Below are 22,059 nucleotides of genomic sequence, written 5' to 3' on the forward strand. Positions count from 1 at the left end.
AATTAGAGTAGAATCATAACACTACAAGTGCATAGTGTGAAAGGACACTTGGTTTTTAAATACTCCTCCGTGAGAGGAAACACCCATCGGTCATCAAGCTGAAGACGATTATGTCTGCTTTGCTTGTCTTGCAGTTTGGGGAATGGAAACTGAACTACGCAGAAAGCTCCAACAAACTGTGTTGCTCTTAAACCGCTGCAGTTATTTGAACTGTTAAAATAACAGAGGAACCTGCTTCGCCCTGGAAGCCAACTGCCCTGTTTTGTTATGATTGAAACCCTTTGCCTTTCCTCTGTTATCCCTTGCTAGTGTTCTCTTTTCTCTTTCCATCTGTTTGTGTGTTGAGATTTGAGTTACAAGGAGAGCCCTGCCTTAGCAATAATGCAAAGTGCCTCCACAACCTCTAGGCATGATTAGAATGACCTTTTCTCATTATCTGAGAACAAAAGCAGTTCATTTGGTAAAAATGTCTTATTCTTCTCCCCCAGTTATGCTATCCTACTATGTAGGGCATCTGAAAACCTCTTGGCATTTAGGATCAGACTGAGAACTTGTCACACTCCCTTTACAGTACAGCCTTCATAGTGAGTTCCAAATTAAAACCATACAATATAAAACAACAATAATGTCAGTAAAATGGCATTGCAAAACATAGTTTTTCCAGGTCTCTAAAGGTAAGGGGAACAAGCTACAGATCTGAGAACCTAAATATAAACATAACTTTCCCCAGATTTTTATTCAGTCTGAAATTACACAAATAATAATTAATTTTAATTAATAATAATTAATTTGTTTTATTTATATACCGCTATTCCAAAGATCATAGCGGTGAACAGCAAGTAAGCTAATTAGCAAGTAAGCTAATTTGCCCCCAACAGTCTGGGTACTCACTTTAGCGACCTCGGAAGGATGCAAGCCTGAGTCGAGCTTGGGCCTTTTTGCTGGTCTTGAACTCACAACCTTGTGGTTTCGAGTGAATAGCTGCAGTACAGGCATTAACCACTGCGCCACCAGGGCAGCACCTTTAGGGTGTTCACAGTGTTTCACATACATTATGTCAACAGCCTTGTAAAGCTCATCAGTCTCTTTATTCCCATATTGCAAATAAACAGGGGTGGGGGGTGGGGGGGGGCAGTTTGAGATGAAAAAGTGATTTGCAGCCTGCCTAAAATGGCCTTCTCCACTCAGGTGTCCTCTCCAGATATAATGGATAGGATTACAGTCTCATTATCTGTAGCCAGCAAACCTAAAGATAATTGTTAATGATTTAATGATTAACTCTAATCAAAGAGTTAGTGGCAGAAAGGCAATCTGAATCAGTTTTTTTCCTGGTTTATATAGGGTGGCCTTGGTGAAGTTTGTTTCCTAAATGTAGTGAAAAAGTCCTCTTCTCTTCAATAAATGATTCTGTTGTAAACAGAAAGGCCTCAGAGCATGGCTTAATCTGTAGCCAGTGCCAGTTTATTAATGGTAACCCCTGCTGAAGTTACTCCAAGCCCTTCCCTAGTTAGAGTGTCAGTACTCCAGGGGTTGCTTGGTTCCTCAAACACTTCCTGAATCTGCTGTTAGCTTCAGTAGTTTGTGTGTTACTTGAGAAACTGAGTAAAAATGCATGGGATCAGACTAGTCATCTCACTGAATGTTCACAGCTAAAAGCATAAAAAATTTCTACTATTATATTTTGTATTAGCTATATATTCATTTACTGAATTTATTTAATTTCTATGCTACTGTTCCTAGAAAAAGCTCACACAGGGATGTCATGTAGTAAATGGAGTGTGAAGTTAGTTCTCTGCTTTTCCAGAGCCTAGAACACTTACCAATGGATTTAAATTACAAGAAAATAGATTCCACCTAAACATTTGAAAGAATATCTTTGTTCCCTTTCTGTCTGGCGTCACCTTGACTGCAGAAACTGTTTGTCAGTGGAAGAGACTGTCAGGGCGGGTATACTCTCTTTGTTTGGAGATCTTTAAATAGAGGTTGGATGGGCATCTTTCAGGAGTGCTGTAGTTGTGTATTCCTTCATGGCAGGGATGGATGAGATGGCCCTTGTGGCCTCTTCAAACTCTAAGTTTCTGTTATTCAAAGGAGGGTCCTGAACACCTTAATCTGGTCTTTTTTCCGATATCCTAAAGCTGAGGAATGGGGAGAGAAAGCACATGTGTCACTTTTTCTGGGATTAGATATAGTTACATCAAGATGCAGTCTTAGCATGTGCAGTGTTAATATGTGAGGCATTTGGTTATTGCTTATCCTAGAGGCTGATGGGGATAATGCCAGGATGTTCTGCCCTGAGTATGAAAAACTATGGCGGGATACACACCGCCATTTAGTACGTCTTCTATACGTACTAGGGTTAGGAAGGGGCGGTGCTTCCGCACCCCCCTAACCCTAGTACGTATAGAATACGTACAAGATGGCGGCGCCCCTTCCACATGGGCGCCGCCATCTTTACGTACTGGATGCACAGCGTCCAGACGTGTCGCGCCGCTTCTGACGTAGCGAGCGCGCCCCTGGCGCCTCGCTACGTCGCAAACGCGACTTGAAAAGAAGCTCCATTTTGGAGCTTCTTTTTTCGGTCCGCGCGGGAGTCGGGCCGTCTGAAGGCTCCGGCTCCCCCGCGGACCTACTGGCGGCGGCGGCAGACCGCCGCAAATCGGCGGTCTGTACCCCGCCTATGTTGCTTTTCCAAGGACCAGTTCCATGTTCCCTGTCATGCATTAACTACTACATGAGAAAGGCAGGCAGTGTGCCTTGGCTCCTGCTGAAATGGTGATATGGATATGGCCCGGAGTTTATCACATGGGAGGGAATTGCCCAAATCCCATGTAGAAACAGGATTTAAATCCACAAAAGCAGGATTGTTTTCAGACGCATTGAGCATTAATCTGAAATTAACCCACACAGAAGTGGACAAATCCTGCAAAAGCGGGATCATTTTCAGACACATCAGGGGTATTGAGCATTAATCTGACATTATCCCACACAGAAAGAGGACAAAATCAGCTGCTTTTCACTTTCGGGATTTTCACTTTCTGTGTGAGTTAATGTCGGATTTTAGTGCTCAATGCCCCAAATGTGTCTGAAAATGATCATAGCTTTGGTTCCCTTTGCCTGATAAAGCGCCTTTAAGTTGTACTGCAATCTTCTGGCACAACTACTGATAGAAATAGAGGGAAACTAACTGTGGTGGGAAGGAGAGCTGTGTGGCATGTGGTGTGCAGGGCATGGGATTCATTGGGTTATGTGCACCAAAGTATATACTTTACTGATGATGAATGAGTAATGCCACTGACAATAATATTTATGAGATTATTCATTTGAGTCACACTATGATTAAATAATTGGCAGCTTCAAAACCCAAGTCTGCTATTAAGATGCAGGATGTAAAACTCTGAGAACAGAAGCTACAGTTCTTCTTTCAGGGGATCTGAATCAGTCTACTGTTGAAGCAATATGAGGACAGAAGTGATTTGACTGTACTGCTTCAAACTCCTATGGAAAGGGGGTCACATTTTCAATGCCCTCATTTAAAAAAAAAGAGGGGGAAACCCCCACAAAACACTCATGTGTATGTTAAATTAGCACAAGAGACAGTGAAGTCCAGCTTAATGCTAGATGTGTCTACTCGGAAGTAAAAGTCATTGAATTCAGTAGAATTTAAGGATGCAGTCCTACACTATCTTCAGCCTGTTGAACACTATAGAACGTGCTTCTGAATGCATAGGATTGCACTTACCAAGTGAGTCTGTGATGGTGGCAGGACTGAGAAAAAGCCTTTCCCTGTAGATCTTAGGACCCTTGCAGGTTGGTGTGGGTCTTTCTGATAGTTTGGACCTAAGCCATGAAGGTAACAACCAGCCATGTTCTGTTCCTGGAAATTAAGGAAGGGAAATGTGCTGCCTTCATCCAGTATTTTTACATCCTGATGCACAAATTTTATGTGTCTTTGAAAATTCTAATTGTTTTATGGGGAAAATACATTTCTGATGTTTCAACTGATTTGAGAAACATATTTGGGTTTAAGTTTTTTTAAAGCAAACTTGGTGCTTTTATCCAATACCTAGTTTTTGTTTCTCACAGACATCTAGATAGGTCACACAGATGACCTCAAACCGGGTAAAATTACTGGTTTGGACTACATCTCTGAGATTAACTACAACCAGTACGGCTACCAGCATGGTTATGCCTGCTGGGAAAATCTGGGAATTATAGCCCATAAGTATACCCCCACCCCCAAGTTTTGTTCTAATTCAACAGAGCTCTTTTCAAATTCTTATATGAGCTTGCATAGATTTGCAGCCTTACTGTAATTTTCTTCCTGATCCTGGCATTCTAATTTTTACATGCTGGGAACTTTCTACCAGGGAGCTTTAATAAGTGGCACCCTTCCTTTGAAATAGGAAATTCCAGAATGCTGCCATCTCATTCTGAATAGTATCTCAGAGCAGCTGTTTTTGCTGTTATTGAATTCCTTTCCAGACAATAGATTTACCTTTGTTCTTTTTCTTTTTTTCTTTTTCTAACTGATGGCTTCCATTTCAGGATCTCTAAAATTTAAGTAGTAAAATCCACGTGTGCTTGCTTATGAGTAAATGCTTATGGGTTTTATGGGGCTTTTTCCCAGCTCACAGAATTGCACCCTTTATGATAGGAATTAAGTTTTCACAACCTCTGGGAACCCTTTTAGCATCATGGTTCTGTGATCCACCTGTTTTCAAATCAGCTTCTAGGGAATAAGGAAATAGTCTGTAGAGATGGGTCTAATGGGAGTTTGATAAAAGTCCCAATCTTTTGCCTCTCTCCTAGCAAGACTCATGCAAGATTGTTTGGGTCCTCACTGCCCTTGGGAACCATACCCAGATTCATAGCAAATGCACAGCTTTCCAGCTGCCAAACTATTTTCTTGACACCCTGCCAAAACAGTTGTGAATGACCCCTGGGCCACCTTCCCCAGAATCATGAACTTTAGTGACAGTGGAGTGGAAAATCAAAATGACCCAACACCACGCCCATCACCTTTCTAATCCTGTTAGAAGGAACAATTCATCGCTATCCTCTTAGTCTCTGCTTTTGCTGATCCTAGCTATTTTAATTTATTTCTCATGGCCCCTGAAGTATTATTGTTTCAAACCTTTTAACCACTTTGAGTTAATAAATGTACAGCATTAGGCTTTATCCTTCCTTCTCTGCTTATGAGATTAGACTATGCTGTGTTTTTATTTAATTATTCATAGAGACATGGGAACATACAGCTCTGGCCCAGGTTTCTACAACTTCATAGACCTTTGGTGTTACAACATTCCTGACCCTAATCTAAACCACAGAGAAACTGACATATAGGTATTGAATTCATCCATCCTGAATTCTGTGTGATTGCTAGTGTATATGGTTCGAACTACCATATAAGTCACTTTCCTTTGTAATTTACTTACCCTCTTTTTTAAAAAAAAAATCCTACACAGGTGATCCTATAATGTTCCCCTTTTACAGATAAGCATACTGAGGCTAGTCTTGCTTCCAAATATATCCACTGATTTCAAGAAACGTGGTCTGGTTTTCATTGAGTAGGCAGCCCTATTTGCGGGCTTCACCAATTCAGACTTCAAGTGATGGCTCATAGGATTCTCTGTATAGGAAATGAAAAACATCATACACACAGTAAACTGAGGGTGCATTTGCACTGTAGAAATAATGCAGTTTGACACTACTTTATGTGCTGTAGATCCGGTGTATGGACTCCTGGAATTTGTAGTTTTATTAGTTCTGTTCTTTTGCTTTTTTTGTTCCCTAGAAAATAATTAACCAGTGTATTGTGTTCTGATACTCCTTCTCTGATGGCTTTCTAGCTCATTAATATACCTTTCATTGATTGATACCCACTTCTGTTCAGGTGGGCATGCTTGAATGAATCCCTTCTTTTGCGTTCTCCTATGTTGGCTAACAAAGATGACATGGACCAGCTCTGCCTGAAAAAGCGACTTGCTCCATTCTTTTTGTCCTTCATTCTTAAATTCTGCCAATGGAAGTAAAAGGCTGAGAACCAAAGAAGTTCTATTTTATTTTTTTGTAGAACTGTATGGAATCTTTCCTAGGTGTCACTGGAGCACAGAAAGATGAGAATGGGCTTTCTTGAAGAATTGAAGCCAAGAGTGTGAAAAAGAGTCAATTAAGTACACTTGGACTCCCTTTTCTTTTCCTCTCCCTTCTCGTTCAGCCTCTCAGTCATGTATCTTTTGCAGGTCTTTGAAAATAATACTTTTGTTCAAATACAAGTGCTTAGCGGTTAACATCTAGATTTTATGCTCATGCTACATATCCTTTTGCATATGACTTATATATTTAAATTAATTTAAGTTCATGTTTATTTGTTACTGTTGTGAAGACACACCCAACTAAAGGTGGTGGCAGGTTTGGGTGTGCAACGCCGGTACCCTGGTGAGATCAAACTCTTCTACCCAAAAAAGGCTCTGAAGCTGAATGTAAAGTTCAAAAGGGGGGAAATTTAATTTAAAGGACAAAATAAAGAGTTTTCTCCTCCCCAGCTCTAAACAAAAGGTACTTTACAGTTTCAGCAATCTTCCGGATGTCATCTTTCTGGGTCTGATGGTTTGCTCTCCTCACTCAATGGAGCTGGTGCAGGGTCTTTCAGCTCCTGGATTCCTCTATTTTCTTGCTGATGGTAACTAATTTGGCTGAGGTGTAAGAAATGCCCTTTCCGGCTGTCTGGGCCTGCTTGCCACCAAAAGACAGCTCTCTGCCTGCTCTCAGCGAAGACTGCTCCCCAACTAAAACCTCTAGCTACAGCAGAGCATGCTGGGGAAGGGCAAACCAAACCTGGAAATAATGCAGGGGAAACCTACAGTTCCTCCCACAAACTAATACAATAAACTTTTCTATACTAAAATAATCTATGGCCTGAACCAAAATGAAAGAAAATGCAGGGGGAAGTCCAATCAGTCCTGGCAGGACATCACAACTGTACCATGTGAAAATGGTTGGATGGAGGATACATTTGGGTTGGTCTTATAGGCTGTATAGGTAGGGTTGCCATAATTGTCCACTTTTACCAGGGACAAAAAGTGGAACAAATTCAAGACCAAACTGTAGGGCAACTGCAGGACAAAACTCAGCCCAAAATGTAGGACATTGAAGAAAAATGGTGGACCTTAAATGTCCTACATTTTGAGCTGAGTTTTGTCCTGCAGTTGCCCTACAGTTTGGTCTTGAATTTGTCCTACATTTTGTCCCTGGTAAAAGTGGACAATTATGGCAGCCCTATGTATAGGATGCATGAAATTTGCTTTCCAGAAGCCCTACATATAGAGTAGTGTGTTTGGTAGGCAGTTGAGAAGTCTCAAGGGCAACTGATGTGTAGCATGTGGCACGTTTGAGCACCCAAAGAGATAAGACACACATCCTCCGGAGTCATTGAAACTTAACAGTCATTAATATGACTAGAGTTCTGAGACATAGCTGTGTTAGTCTGGAATATCAATATGCAAAGGGATCTTGTAGCACCTTTGAGACTAACTGTGTGAAAGAAGTTGTATCATACATTTTCATAGGCTTGGTCTACTTATAAAAACACAGTCTCAAAGGTGTTACATGATCCCTTTGCATACAATCATTAGTACAGTTAATGATTCCCCAAACGATGGGTACTACAGCCAATTTTAAATATATTTTACCCATGCTTTTTGACTTTCCCCTCAGAAAATAATAAATGGAGATAAACTCCAATTCATTATTATGAATGAGTGAAAATAAATTGTTGTTCTAGCTTTCCCCTTAAATGGTTATTTGTTGGCTGGGTGTGATGTGATTTGTAGTCAGCATATCTAGAATGTGACAGGTTGGGAAGAGGTATTATATTATACAATAATACAATATTATCTGGCTAGTTAGTTCCTTGGTGAGCCAGCATAGATTACCAGAACCTCTAATATGTAGTCAAAACATGCATTTAAATGTCTGAAGACGAGAGCCAACTGTCTCCTCTCTCTCTCACTCTCAAATACTATCTTTCCTGTTGCTCTTTGCTTATCCTGGCAACAATCTAATCACAGGTAAGCATTTTTAAGGCTCCTCTGTGGGAGAGAGCTTGGCTGCAGTAACATGTTGTTGCAACCACTGCATAGCCACCACCAAAAACAATAGCCCTTCATCTCCTCCCCAAGTTTGTAACATTAGTGCAGGTATTATTTAGTAGATTTAGTACAACCCTATGATTTAAGAGAGTGAGGTGGCTCCCTTAGCAGATGTTGGGGGCAGGTGCAGGAAGACGGAGAGGTTTGTAAACCAGGCATCGTGCCCTGTACCTTGTTGGCCATTCTGCTGTCCTCAAACTGAGTAGTTAACTTCTCAGTTATATCAAAGCAAGTTTCTTCTGTACACAGAATGGAAAGTGCCATCTTTCATCTCGAGCAGCAAAATGTCTTGAATCATCCCTGTAGTATGGCAGAACAGATGAAGTGATGTCATTACATTGCAGTGTCCCCTCTTTCTAAAAATGGTAGCTAATGGAGGAAGAGATACTAGATAGCTACAGTGACTGACGTAGGAGTCTGGCCCTAAATACGTATGTTGAGTTTCTCCAAAACTCAACACATCTCATTCCCAGGACAGTATCACTCGTCCCTCCACATTTGTGGCTTTGACTTTTGCGGCTTTGATCACTCACTGATTTTATAAATATGTTCTCTCAAGGAATATCTAGGTCCTCCGGTGCAACTCTGTGGTCATCTTTAACCAAGAGCAGGACTGCCTTGATGTGAACCCCAAGCATAGTTTCCATGTCTGACAGTTGTATGCATATGCACTGCAGCATGGTCATTAGGTCTCATGGGTTCCTGGTACAAATCTCAGCTTTGAGTCCCAACTCCACATTGTATGCAAATATGTAAATGGAGTTATTGGAAAGTGAGATATAGTGGAGGGAAGGCTAGGGCTCTGGGGTTCATTATGCCTGTAGCCATATGAAAGAGCTGGACCTGTTCAAGACAGGCACAGGTAAGCTTGCAGAGACTTCTATCAAAAAGATCAGAAGCAAGCAAGGCATTAATCCCTAAGGGCAACAGCTGGAAGTCTGAAGGAATGGGGTCTAGGAGATGTCATTTTGCACAGGCAAATAGCTGCTCACTTCAAGATCTTTCCTTGATTTGCAAAGATTTCTGACTCTTAGTTGTTTAAAAGGAACAGCATGATAATTACTCTTTTCCTGCCATAATTAAACTGTCAAAATGGAAGGCGGGGGGCACCAGCCCCTGCTTGATGAGTGTTCGCATTCTGCTGGAAAATTTAAGCAGAACCCACAAGGCTAAAGTCTACTAACGCCAAATGTTTTGTCCTGTGAGATCTTTAATGGTCTGTGCGGGAAGATGCAACTGTGCACTTGCCAGAGTATTTTTGCATGTACATGTAGAGAGAGCAGAAGATTCCAGGGTGCTTCTCCTCCCCTCCTGGTTTCTAAGAATGGAGCTACCTACCTGCTTGCTTGCCATGAAACTGGCAACATCTCACTCTTCATTAAATGGCTTGCTGCTTAGTCCTGGAGGGGTTTGGCATCTCTTAGGTTGTCAGCAAGCAGCACCAAAGACCTAGGAGACATGAATCAAAATAGTTGTGTGATGTCATAATGGGAATGTTGCTCTGGCCAATGGGTGCCAGGAATTGTCTGCTCGGGGGTGGTTTCCTTTTACAGTCTTTTTTAAAGGGACATCACGCCAAAGTGCACATGGCAGTTACCTTCAAGGGATCTCGTGCTCACTTTGCCCATTCAGTGTTTTATTTAAATCAAGGCAGTGTATCATCCAGCCACAGCCCTTTTCTGCCGAAGCTGATCAGCTTGTTGAAAGATTCTGCTTTGACTGCGGAACAAGCTGCTGCTACTACCTTCCTTTTTCCTTTTTCTTTCTTTCTTCCTTTCTTTTTTTCTCCTCTAGAATATAAGTGCTGCTGTTGAGAGGTGGACGGGGTGTTCAGCTGCTCCTGATATCAACAGATGTTGGCTGAGTAGCATATTACTGAGCATTAGGAATGTTTTATTCACAGCCTGTTCTTGCCACAATTTTCTGTTTGTAAGGCACAAACTTCTGTGGGCTCAAAGGTCTGAATCAGACCTTCAACTCTTGTTATTGGAAAGCTTGATAGCTTGTTCATGACTGTTTTTTCCCTTCTTCTTGGAGTTATTTGCTCATTTTCCCTCCACCACTCTGTGTTGACAAGTTGAGTTGCCGTCTTTCCCCCTGCCCTCCACTCCACCTGTGGAGTGCATTTGCTTTCGGATACAGGGGTATGAGTGACGGCTGCTGGAGCTTACGCCTGTTGTAGCCCATGAAGCGATTTGGCAGTCTCAGAGGAAGCAAGAAACGAAAGGATCAAGGCAGGAGCTCCGAGAGGCGTAAATCTGAACCCCATGGCCTTCTAGGTAGGCAAGTTCTGCCTTGCACCTTAAAAACTGGGATCATTTCATGCTGGGGTAGAAGTTGGGAAGTGATGAGCAGATTGATGGATTGTGGTTTTAGTAGCTGATGGGTTGTGGGTGGCTGTTAAAAGTGGATGTATAAGATTTCCTAGGCAGTATGTCTGCTCAAATTCAAGTCACATTGAATTCATTGAGGCTTTCTTCCCAGTAAGTGCATATAACATACAACTTTTAAGTGTCTTTCTGCAGTGCACTGAAAACAATTCTCTCTCACCTGTCTTTCTCCTTCTTTTTTCTATCGGGAAAAAAAAATCCATCCCAAATTTGTTTTGTAGCAAGCATTTCATTTAGGAGTGTTGAATAATGGTCTCTCAGCCTTTTGAAAATCAATATCAGTTTAGCTGACTTAATCAATATCAGCTAAGATGCATGGGCAGGCAAAGAACAAGGACGTTTCCCAAGTACCTTTTTTAAATTCATTAAAAGCCAAGGCAGAGTATGATATAACCACCTTTCTCCTTAAATTAGGGGTGTATGAGAAGTTCAAGAGTTGTGTGATGGCTCAGTGCTTTGATGTGGAGCTGATGGAAGCATATCGTAGCAATGAACTGTCTAGTGTACTGAATGGCTTTATTGCATATATCCTGGTCTTAGAAATGTGAACAACTATTGCAGGGCCACTAACAATAACAGAATGGAGGCATCTCAGCCAAAAATACTTATACCCAAAACCCATTACAGGTTCAGTAAGAAAACTGTAGAATGTAATGGAATTGTTGTTGTTAACTAGCCTTGAGTTAACCCCAACTGACGGCAACCCTGTGGATGAGACCTCTCCAAGACCCCTCTGCCTAAGTATTGCAGATTCATGCCCATGGCTTCCGTAACTGAGTGTATCTATCTGGCATGTGGACTTCCTCTTTTTTTTACTGCCTAGCATCATTGTGTTTTCTAATGAGTTGTGCTTTCTCATGATGTGGCCAAAGTACAACAGCTTCAGTTTAGTCATCTTGGCTTCCAGGGAGAATTCGGTCTTGATGTGCTCAAAGACCCATCTCTTTGTCTTTTTGACTGTCCAATGTATCCTCAGTAGTCTTCTTCAGCACCACATCTCAAATGAGTAAAATTTCCCCATGTCTGATTCCGTCACTGTGCAGCTCTCGCATCCATACATGGTGTTGGGGAATACAGTGACTTGGACGATTCTAACTACAGTGCTTAGTTGTATATCTTTACGCTTTAGGAGCTTGTCTAGTTCTTTCATGGCTGCCCTTTCCATTCCTAGCCTCCTTCTGATTTCTTGACAACAGTCTCTGTTCTGATTAATATTCCCAAGGTGTGGGAACTCTTAAACTGTTTCAATTTTCTCATTGTCTGAGCTGAATTTATGTAGTTCCTCCATGGTCATTATTTCTGTTTTATTTATGTTCAGCATTAAGCCTGCCTTTGCACTTTTTTCTTTTACCTTCCTTAGTAATAGTTCCAAGTTTGTGGTGTTTTCTAGCAAAATAATTGGAAATGGTGTCTAGAGCTGCTGTTACATTCCATTTCATCCTACTTTTGGTTTTATTGTTTATGGATCTGGTTTTTTGTGTTTTTTTTGTGCAGCTACATCAGTGAACACAGCAACAGGATAGCTGTAATAGTGAGATAGATCCACACTCCTATGTTCATTCTCAACATAATCTTGATATAATGCCTCCTCTTCTCTGTTTTATAAGTACCACACAAAGATTAAAATGTAAGACAACCCCTGTGCGCACACTTGCACTCTAATAAAAAAAGGCATGAATGGAAAAAGGAATGGGGAAGAAAGAGGAAAGCTTGGAAAGCGTACTGATCCCTTGCTGTAGGGTTCTTTTAGGACATCTGGGGTGGTAATGGCATGAACCAGAGTTTGTCTCACTTTCCTTTTTAGAGTTATCATGTCATACTTACAAGGTGGGTACCTTTCTAGTTGGCACCATCATGCCCAAAAGGTTTCAGGATGCTCTGTGAATTATCTGTTCCCTGTGGGAAAAGCTTCACATATTTCAGTGTTCTTTAGCTGTTACTCTGCCATGTTTTAGCAATTTTGCCTCTTACCAGTGTGTCTGTGAAAAGTCCTGAGTGCCTTGTAATAGAGCCATCTTGGTGTGAGTGTTAGGCTATGACTCTGGAGACCAGGATCCGATTCCCAGCTCGGTCATGAAACCCATTGGGTGACCTTGGGCAAGTCACATGCTCTCAGCCTCAGGGGATGGCAATGGCAAACCTCCTCTGAACAAATCTTGCCAAGAAAACCCTATGATAAGTTTGACATAGCTTCGCCATAAACCAGCACAACTTGAAGGCAAACAACAACAACAATCACCAATTTTTGTAATTTAACCTGAATTCTTTAGATGATGCCGCAATACGTTTTGTAACTGGATCATAAATGAATGGTACCCTCTATTGATTTTTAGATTATTGCTTTGTTGTCCATCACTCAGCATTTCAGTGACTTTTAACATTTGTGGTATTGTAGCAATAGTTAATGAAGACAAGCAGTGATTTGTTTTTAAAATAAAAGGTGTCTGACTGGAATTCTTGCAATCTCAGTTTGACTTACTATTATTATTATTATTATTATTATTATTATTATTAACCTTTATTTATGAAGCGCTGTAAATTTACACAGCGCTGTACATACAATCTTTTTAATTCCAGTTAGCTCAGCTGAGGGCTACTTGTGATTTTGCAAAAATGAAGAGCTAGTACTCTGCACATGCTCAGAGCTGGTTTCTTTCATATTGATGCTAAAATTGGAAGGGAGAAACTCACAAGGTACAAAAGTACTAGCTATCCGTAAGTACTGTATATCCCAACAAGTGAAACTACCACTTGAACATGATACTAACATTGTATTTTACAACAACACCATGTGGCTACAGTGAAACCATCAATTACTCATACAAAATACTAGGTACAAAATGCTAAGTATAATAAATTTCTCAATGACAATCCAGCAACCTGCTGGAAGAGTTTGACAGTGGAATACACTGTCTGAATTCATAGGAGCATTAAAGACCAATCTCATCCGACAGGCCTATTCATGTGATTTTTAAATTATAAATTATTAATTTTAATCTGTGGATTGATTGTTCTGATGTATGCTGTGCTTATTTGTTCTTTTAAATTGATGTTATGTGTTTTAATTGATTTATGTGCTTTTAATTGATGCTATATTTTTGACAGATGTTATCTGTTGTGTGTTGATCTGTTGTTGTTCCCCACCTTGGTCCATGGGAAGAGACAGGTGAAAAAATTAACTGCAACAATAATAAATTATTCTGACATTATTCATTACGTGTTGCTGTACATATGTTTTATAAATGCATTACTTTTATGTTACTTTCTTAAGTATTTTTTTAAAAAGCTTAAAATGAAAAGGTCCCAAAAACCCCCAAAGAGAGGACACTTTATGAGTAATCAGTACGCAGGGTATCTTCATTAATTACACAGAAAAGTCATGATGTTAACAATCATGGTGTTGTTTTGCAAAAATAATGTTATTTCTTCCTTTCCAAAACTAATGTCTTACTGGTAGTGTCTGTACAGATAGGTAATAAATTACTCCCAAGTTCAGGGTGGTGGTATTGGAAGTCCCTGAACTCACAGGCTGAACTACATTCTTAAGGTCTCATATTGTTTGGTCCAAAAGCCTTGCAGCTAAAGACTGTAAAATGACTGAATTCCTAGATGAATCATGCTGATTAAATGTTCAGTGCCTTCAAGCCCTTTCCAAATCAAAAGAAAGGATTAAGCAATCAAGAATTTTCAGCGTTTTTCTCCTTTGCCAATTTCAGACTGCTTTTCACACCTTCCAGATGGTTTTATGTGCAGTTATACGTATAGCTATCCATGATTTAAAAACCTGTTTTATCTTTAATGATCTTCATTGCCATTGAACCAGTGGTCACCAGTTACTTTGGGGGGAAAACATTTTAATGCAATAATTTACATAATTTACTGCCCTTAATTCAGGACACTTTTTATCATTAACATAATACATTGATTCAGACAGTAAGAACTCCAAATATGTCATCACAACAATGAAAAGCAGCAAAAAATATTGAAACAATACACATGGGAGCAAATTTTGAATAAAGATGCTCACACCTGGCCAGAAAGCTCTTCTTGACACAGAACGACACCTTAATGATATACTCTGATATGTGACACAATAGTGTCGCATATGAATAGGGTTCCCATATCCCGCCTGGGGGCGGGACTTTCCTGATTTGGGGCGGGTCCGCACGGTCCCGCCCCAGTTTGGCCCCGCCCCCAGGACTCCCCCCCCCAGCGAGTCCTGCAGGCTTGGCTGGGGCTTGGAGGACGGTTGTCTTCCAAGCCCTAGCCATGCCCTGGGGGCTCCTCCGCGATCGCGGAGTCCTCCAGGCTTGGCTGGGGCTTGGAGGACGGCTGAAGCCAAGCCCCAAACCTCTGCCTGGCTGCCTCCGTCTCTGGGGGGGGGGGGAAATCCCGGGGGTGGGGGCAAAACGGCGACGGAGGCAGCCAGGCAGGGGTTTGGGGCTTGGCTTCAGCGAGGCCCCATTCCCTTGCCTGGCTTCCTCCGTTGGCGACGGAGGCAGCCAGGCAGGGGAAAGAGCCTTTCCTCTTTCTCCTCCTCCTCTTCTTCTGCCTCCTTTTCTTCCTCCCCTTCTTCCTCCTCCTCTTCTTCTTCTTTCTCCTCCTCTTCCTCCCCTTCTTCTTCATCTTTTTCCTCCTCTTCTTCTTCCTCCTCTCCTCCTCCTCCTCCTCCTCTTCTTCCTCCCCTTCTTCCTCTTCCTTCTTCCTCCCTTTCCTCCTCTTCTTCATCTTCTTCCTCCTCCTCTTCTTCTCCATCTCTTCTTCTCCTCCTCCTCTTCCTCCCCTTCTTCCTCTTCCTTCTTCCTCCTTTTCCTCCTCTTCTTCATCTTCTTTCTCCTCCTCTTCTTCTCCTCCTCTTCTTCTCCTCCTCCTCTTCCTCCCCTTCTTCCTCCTCCTCTTCTTCTTCTCCTCTTCCTCCTCCTCTGCCTTTTCCACTCTTCCTCCTCTTCAATGCCCAAATATGCTGTTTGGAATGGGGGGGGAGGTTAGCCAGAAAGGGAAGTACATTTCTGCCATCTGTCTACGAATAATGCCAAAATGTCCTCCATTTTGATCATGCCTAAGAAACATGCATTTATATTAACATTTTTTAAAAAAATCATCAATTTTTTGTGTGTCCTCCATTTTCTAAAAATGTGTCCTACATTTGAAAATTTTGTCCTACTTTTGTCCTACATTTGTCCCAGTTTGGAGGTCCAGAATTATGGCAACCCTACATATGAAGAACAGCCCAAGACTATTGATCAAGATGAAGGGGAAAAGAACCAGACCAGAACATTCTAGTTATGAGTTTCTGCTCTTCAAACTGTTCATGTATGGCAGCTCCCAGTCTGTGATGCTACTAGCCTTCGACTCATCTTGTAATGCTCTCTTGCAGTTCTGTGCAAGTTCTTGTGCCTTTCAGAAGACATTCTGGGACACAAGTTCAGTTCCAGTGGTGTGCAGCCAGGCCTCTCAGGTTTTACTGTCACCTGGTATGTCTAAAAATGTACTGATCCAGCACTCCTTTTAACCTCTCAAATACAGGAACAAACCATACCTCAGTGTCTTGGTAGGCCTTACGTTGTTGTTGTTGTTAACTGCCCTTGAGTCAACCTTGTGGATGAAACATTTATAAGACCCCTTATCTCTGCTTAGGTCCTGCAAATTCAGACCTGTGACCTCCCTAACTGACTCTTATCCATCTAGTGTGTGGTCTTTCTGTCTTTCTCCTGCCTTCTACCTTTCCTAGCATTATTGTCTGTACTTATGAGTCATGCCTTCTCTTGATGTGGCCAAAGGACGACAGCCTCAGTTTAATAATCTCAGCTTCCAGGGAGATTTCAGACTTGATCTCTTCTAGGACCCATTTGTCTTTTTGCCTGTCCATGGTATCCTAAGCATTCCTTTCCAGCACCACATCTCAAATTAATTGTTTTTCTTCTTATCCGCTTTCTTCACTATCCCACCCTCCTATGGTAATGGGGAATACAATGGATTGGACAATTTTAACTTTAGTGCTCAGTTGTATATCTTTACTGTTTAGGATCTTGTCTAGTTAGAATCATAGAATAATAGAGTTGGAAGAGACCGCAAGGGCCATCCAGTCCAATTCCCTGCCATGCCGGAAATCCAAATCAAAGCATCCCCGACAGATGGCCATCCAGCCCCTGTTTAAAGACCTCCAAGGAGGGAGATTCCACTACACTCCAAGGGAGTGTGTTCCACTGTCGGACAGTCCTTAATGTCAGGAAGTTCCTCCTAATGTTGAGCTGGAATCTCTTTTCTTGTAGCTTGCATCCATTGTTCCGGGTCCTAGTCTCTGGAGCAGCAGAAAACAAGCTTGCTCCCTCCTCAAGATGACATCCCTTCAAATATTTAAACAGCGCTGTCATATCACCTCTTAACCTTCTCTTCTCCAGGCTAAACATCCCCAGCTCCCTAAGTCATTCATAGAATCATAGAGTTGGAAGAGACCACAAGGGCCATCCAGTCCAACCCCCTGCCATGCAGGAAATCACAATCAAAGCATCCCTGACAGATGGCCATCCAGCCTCTGCTTGAAGACCTTCAAGGAAGGAGACTCCACTACACTCCGAGGGAGTTTGTTCCACTGTCGAACAGCCCTTACTGTCAGGAAGTTCCTCCTAATGTTGAGGTGGGATCTCTTTTCCTGCAGTTTGCATCCATTGCTCCGGGTCCTAGTCTCTGGAGCAGCAGAAAACAAGCTTGCTCCCTCCTCAATATGACATCCCTTCAAATATTTGAACAGGGCTATCATATCACCTCTTAAACTTCTCTTCTCCAGGCTAAACATCCCCAGCTCCCTAAGTCGTTCCTCGTAGGGCATGGTTTCCAGACCTTTCACCATTTTAGTCGCCCTCCTTTGGACACGCTCCAGTTTCTCAATGTCCTTTTTGAATTGTGGTGCCCAGAACTGGACACAGTATTCCAGGTGGGGCCTGACCAGAGCAGAATATATTCCCTTGATCTAGACACTATACTTCTATTGATGCAGCCCAAAATCGCATTGGCCTTATTAGCTGCCGCATTGCACTGTTGACTCACGTTCAACTTGTGGTCTATTTGGACTCCTAGATCCCTTTCACACGTAGTTTCATTCAGCCAGGTGTCCTCCATCCTATATCTGTACTTTTCATTTTTCCGCCCTAAGTGCAGCACCTTACATTTCTCTGTGTTGAATTTCATTTTCCTCATAGGGCATGGCTTCCAGACCCTTCACCATTTTAGTCACTCTCCTTTGGACATGCTCCAGTTTCTTCACATCCTTTTTAAATTGGCCACAATATTCCAGGTGGGGCCTAACCAGAGCAGAATATAGTGGCACTAGTTCTTTCATTGCTGTTCTTCCCATTTCTAGTCTTCTTCTTATCTCTTGGCTGTTTGATCCAAAGTAGGGGAAGTATTTTATTATTTTGATTTCCTTATTGTCTAGGTTGGATTTATGTAGATCCTCTGTAGTCATTATTTTTGTTTTCTTTATATTCTGCAGTAAGCCTGCTTTTGCACTTTCTTCTACCTTCCTTAATCATTGTTCGAAGTCTATAATGTTTTCTGTAATCAGTATGGTGTCTTCCACATATCTTCAATTGTTGATATTTCTTCTTCCTACCTTCACTGCTTTTTCTTCTAATGCTGCTCTTCATATGATTTTTTCTGCATACAGGTTGAACAAGAAGGTTGATAGGATATATCCTTGCCTGACCCCTTTACCAATTGAGAACCATTTTTTTCCTCCATGTTCTGCTCTTACAGTTGCCTTTTGCCCTAAGTACAGATTTTCATCAGGACTGTCAGATGTAGTGGTATTCCTGTGATTTTAAGAACTTTCTATAGTGTTTTGTGATCTATTCAGTCAAATGCTTTGCTGTAGTCTCTAAATCACATGCTGATTTTTTCTGGAATCCCTTGGTATGCTCCATTAGCCATTGTATGTTTGCAATGTGGTCCCTAGTGCCTCTTCCTTTCCTGAATCCTACTTGCACCTCTGGAATTTCACTATGTATGAATGGAATCTATGTTGCAGAATTTTGAACATAATTTTACTTGTGTGGGAGATAACAGCATGTAAATTATTGTGACACTCCACAAGTAAAAATGGATGGGTTGAGTGTCACATACAGAGATGTGAAAATCTGCCAGTTTCATATTTGTTCCATTCTACTGATATGTGCATCCTATCCCAGTTCTGTCTCAGGTTTTGCGACTCCCTCCCCCTCCAACTTTCATGGAAATTTGTGTGCATTTTTGTATGTGTATTTTTTTCCATTTTTTCTTTTCCCCCCACACATTTCCCACTCTTTGCCAGAATATATTACAAGCCTCAGAAATGTATGGATTTCTGAGACAAAATGTACTTTGCCTTTTGCAAGTCTCAGGAGGTGTGAAATTTGTACTTTCAGAAGGAAATGTCAACCAAACAGATTTCTTTTCCAGCCTTGGACTCAAAACATTTTGCAAGTGCCAGTTTGTTGCTGGGCCAAAATTAAGGTTTTGCTGTTAGTATTTAAAGCCCTAAAAGACTTGAGTCCAGTTTACATGAAAGGTTGTTTGATGTCTTATATCCTGATCATGTTACAGCAGTCATTTCCAGATAAACACTAAATGCTCTGAAGGTTCATCTTGCAACTACTGAAAGCAGCAATTTTAGCATAGTATCACCATCTTTATGGAAATCTCTGCCTGTGGATGTAAGGCATGTGCCAACAATAATGGTCTTTCAGTGAATGTTTAAAACTTAATTCAATAATAATTCAAGCTTTCCCAGAGTTGACATTTCAGTTATGTATTGTTACTGGTCATTGTGTTACACTGAGTATGTTTCTTACTGTTTTGTTGTGTTTTCTCGCAGTACTGATTTTGTACACTGCTTAGTTTGGAAATGTTAAGAGTCTTATGTTGAATTAGATGAGCTGCAATTTCTTACATTAAAAGTACTCTACAGTTGGTTGTTTTGTAAGGAGTCAAAACAAAGAGGTGTTGGCCTAAACCAAAAATAGAACAGTATAGCAAACAGAAAGGTCTAGGGCAGGGGTCGGCAACCTGCGGCCCGCGGGCCAGATCAGCCCGCCAAGGCCTTCCTGCCGGCCCCTGCGCAGTCCTGCCACCGATTGCTGCCGATTTCCCCCATTTTCGCGCCGCTGCGGCTGCCATTTTGTTTTTCAAAATGGCGGTCGAAGCCTCGCGTGACCTCAGGATGGCAAAGGTCACGCGAGACTTCGGCCGCCATTTTGAAAAACAAAATGGCGGCGCCCATTAGGAGGCCTGGTGCAGCTCCTGGAGCACTCCAACAGGGCTCCAGGGGCTGCAGCAGGCCTGCATCGGGCTCCACCTTGCCCTCTGCCCTCCTCACTATGAATAGAAGAGCAGGGAAAGGAGGAGGAGGAAGAAGGAGGAGCCAGCTGGCCAGCAAGAGCAAGAGCAAGAGCAAGCCAGAGAGAGGTTGGTTGCTTCTTTAGGGGAGGGGGGTTAGCCTTCTATTCTGAATTGCATTTTAGTAGTAACTTGTTAGTATTATTATTATTTACTTGCCCTTGGTGGTCTCTTTGCAAAAACTACTCTCAGCTCCTTGTGCTTCTCTGGGTTGAGACAGTGGTGCATGCTTTTCCCCTTCTATTCTGAATTGCATTTTAGTAGTAACTTGTTAGTATTATTATTATTTACTTGCCCTTGGTAGTCTCTTTGCAAAAACTACTCCAAGCTCCTTGTGCTTCTCTGGGTTGAGACAGTGGTGCATGCTTTTCCCCTTCTATTCTGAATTGCATTTTAGTAGTAACTTGTTAGTATTATTATTATTTATTTGCCCTTGGTGGTCTCTTTGCAAAAACTACTCCAAGCTCCTTGTGCTTCTCTGGGTTGAGACAGTGGTGCATGCTTTCTCCCTTCTATTCTGAATTGCATTTTAGTAGTAACTTGTTAGTATTATTATTATTTATTTGCCCTTGGTAGTCTCTTTGCAAAAACTACTCCAAGCTGCTTATGCTTCTCTGGGTTGAGACAGTGGTGCATGCTTTTTCCCTTCTATTCTGAATTGCATTTTAGTAGTAACTTGTTAGTATTATTATTATTTATTTGCCCTTGGTGGTCTCTTTGCAAAAACTACTCCAAGCTCCTTGTGCTTCTCTGGGTTGAGACAGTGGTGCATGCTTTTCCCCTTCTATTCTGAATTGCATTTTAGTAGTAACTTGTTAGTATTATTATTATTTATTTGCCCTTGGTGGTCTCTTTGCAAAAACTACTCCAAGCTCCTTGTGCTTCTCTGGGTTGAGACAGTGGTGCATGCTTTTTCCCTTCTATTCTGAATTGCATTTTAGTAGTAACTTGTTAGTATTATTATTATTTATTTGCCCTTGGTGGTCTCTTTGCAAAAACTCCTTTCAGCTCCTTGTGCTTCTCTGGGTTGAGACAGTGGTGCATGCTTTTCCCCTTCTATTCTGAATTGCATTTTAGTAGTTTCCATGCTAGTAACCGTTAGTATTATTATTATTATTGTTATTATTATTATCACTCCGGGGCGGAGCATGCGGCCCCGCCCCTGGAGGGTGGAAGCTCCACCCCCAGCACGTGGCCCCGCCCCCAGAGGGTGGAAGCTCCACCCCACTGCTTCGGCCCCCCAGTTGTCCGAGGGACAGCAACCTGGCCCCCGGCTCAAAAAGGTTGCCTACCCCTGGTCTAGGGGAATGTAATCAATAAGTAATATATAAGAAAGTTTTAATATCTGAAATATTCAATAAATGTAGTTACAATAATTTTCTGGCATCCAGGTAAACAGTGTGTGGTTTGTAAGTGTGTTTTGTAAGGAGGTCATCTCCTTCTTGCTTTTCCCAAGAGAGTATCATCATCATCATCATCATCATCATCATCATCATCATCATCATCATCCTCCTCCTAAGCAAGAAAAGAATATTATCTCTGCCCTTTAAACAACACTATCTGCTAAGGAATAGGTTGAATGACACTTACGAAGGATATGAGAGTGAAAGAAGGTCTCATCTTATGAATTAGGCCTGGCTGGGAGAAGTCCCTACATTAAGCATTGCAGCTGTGAAAACATCTGTGGAACATCTTGTTCAACCTCACAGCAAGTGTAAAAAGACGCACCTGCTCATGTAGATGCCTAGCTAATGACTCCAGTGTTGGCCCGAGGCCCTCCAGGGGGCTTTTCAGCCCAATCTTTGGAGCCTGTGCTAGTAGTGCTTTTTTGGACAATTCAGTCTGACTTCTCCTTTGCTACCCTGGGCTCAAAAGGTCAGGTGAAACTCCTGCTGCCTGCCCTAACTGGGCATGTGCCAAGATCAGCCCAGATTGACTAATTGCATCCAGGTGTGACTACCACAAGCGAGAAAGGTCATACACATCAAGTCTTCTAGTTGGTGCAACTGCGATTGCAGCACCATGCATGAGTACGGTTTGATGTAGAGCCAATTTCTAGCTCTTATTTCTGTAGAGATAATCTTCAAAGCATGCCTGATGAAACCTCAGAAGGTGGTTGGGGGATGAGCAGGACTTCTAGAAGC

General features: G+C 41.9%; 1 protein-coding gene across 8 annotated transcripts in view; it reads left to right on the top strand.

Moving 5' to 3' along the window:
• The window catches only part of LOC149310067 (5'-AMP-activated protein kinase subunit gamma-2-like), a 238,973-nt gene that overhangs the window by 101,982 nt on the left and 114,932 nt on the right, over positions 1 to 22,059 (top strand). The window contains exon 1 of one of the 8 annotated variants that reach the window (XM_089533621.1): positions 9,800 to 10,432. The exons of 6 other annotated variants lie outside the window; for them this stretch is intronic. In XM_089533621.1, the coding sequence (XP_089389747.1) occupies positions 10,339 to 10,432 (94 nt within the window). In that variant the 5' untranslated portion in view covers positions 9,800 to 10,338. Of the gene's footprint in view, positions 1 to 9,799; positions 10,433 to 19,790; positions 19,985 to 22,059 lie in introns of those variants that run through there. One more of the 8 variants, XM_089533622.1, reaches the window with a different exon arrangement.

This window comes from Sceloporus occidentalis, unplaced genomic scaffold, assembly GCF_023333645.1.
Source record: "Sceloporus occidentalis isolate IW3139 unplaced genomic scaffold, rSceOcc1.0.p SCAF_7, whole genome shotgun sequence".
Lineage (NCBI taxonomy): Eukaryota > Metazoa > Chordata > Lepidosauria > Squamata > Phrynosomatidae > Sceloporus > Sceloporus occidentalis.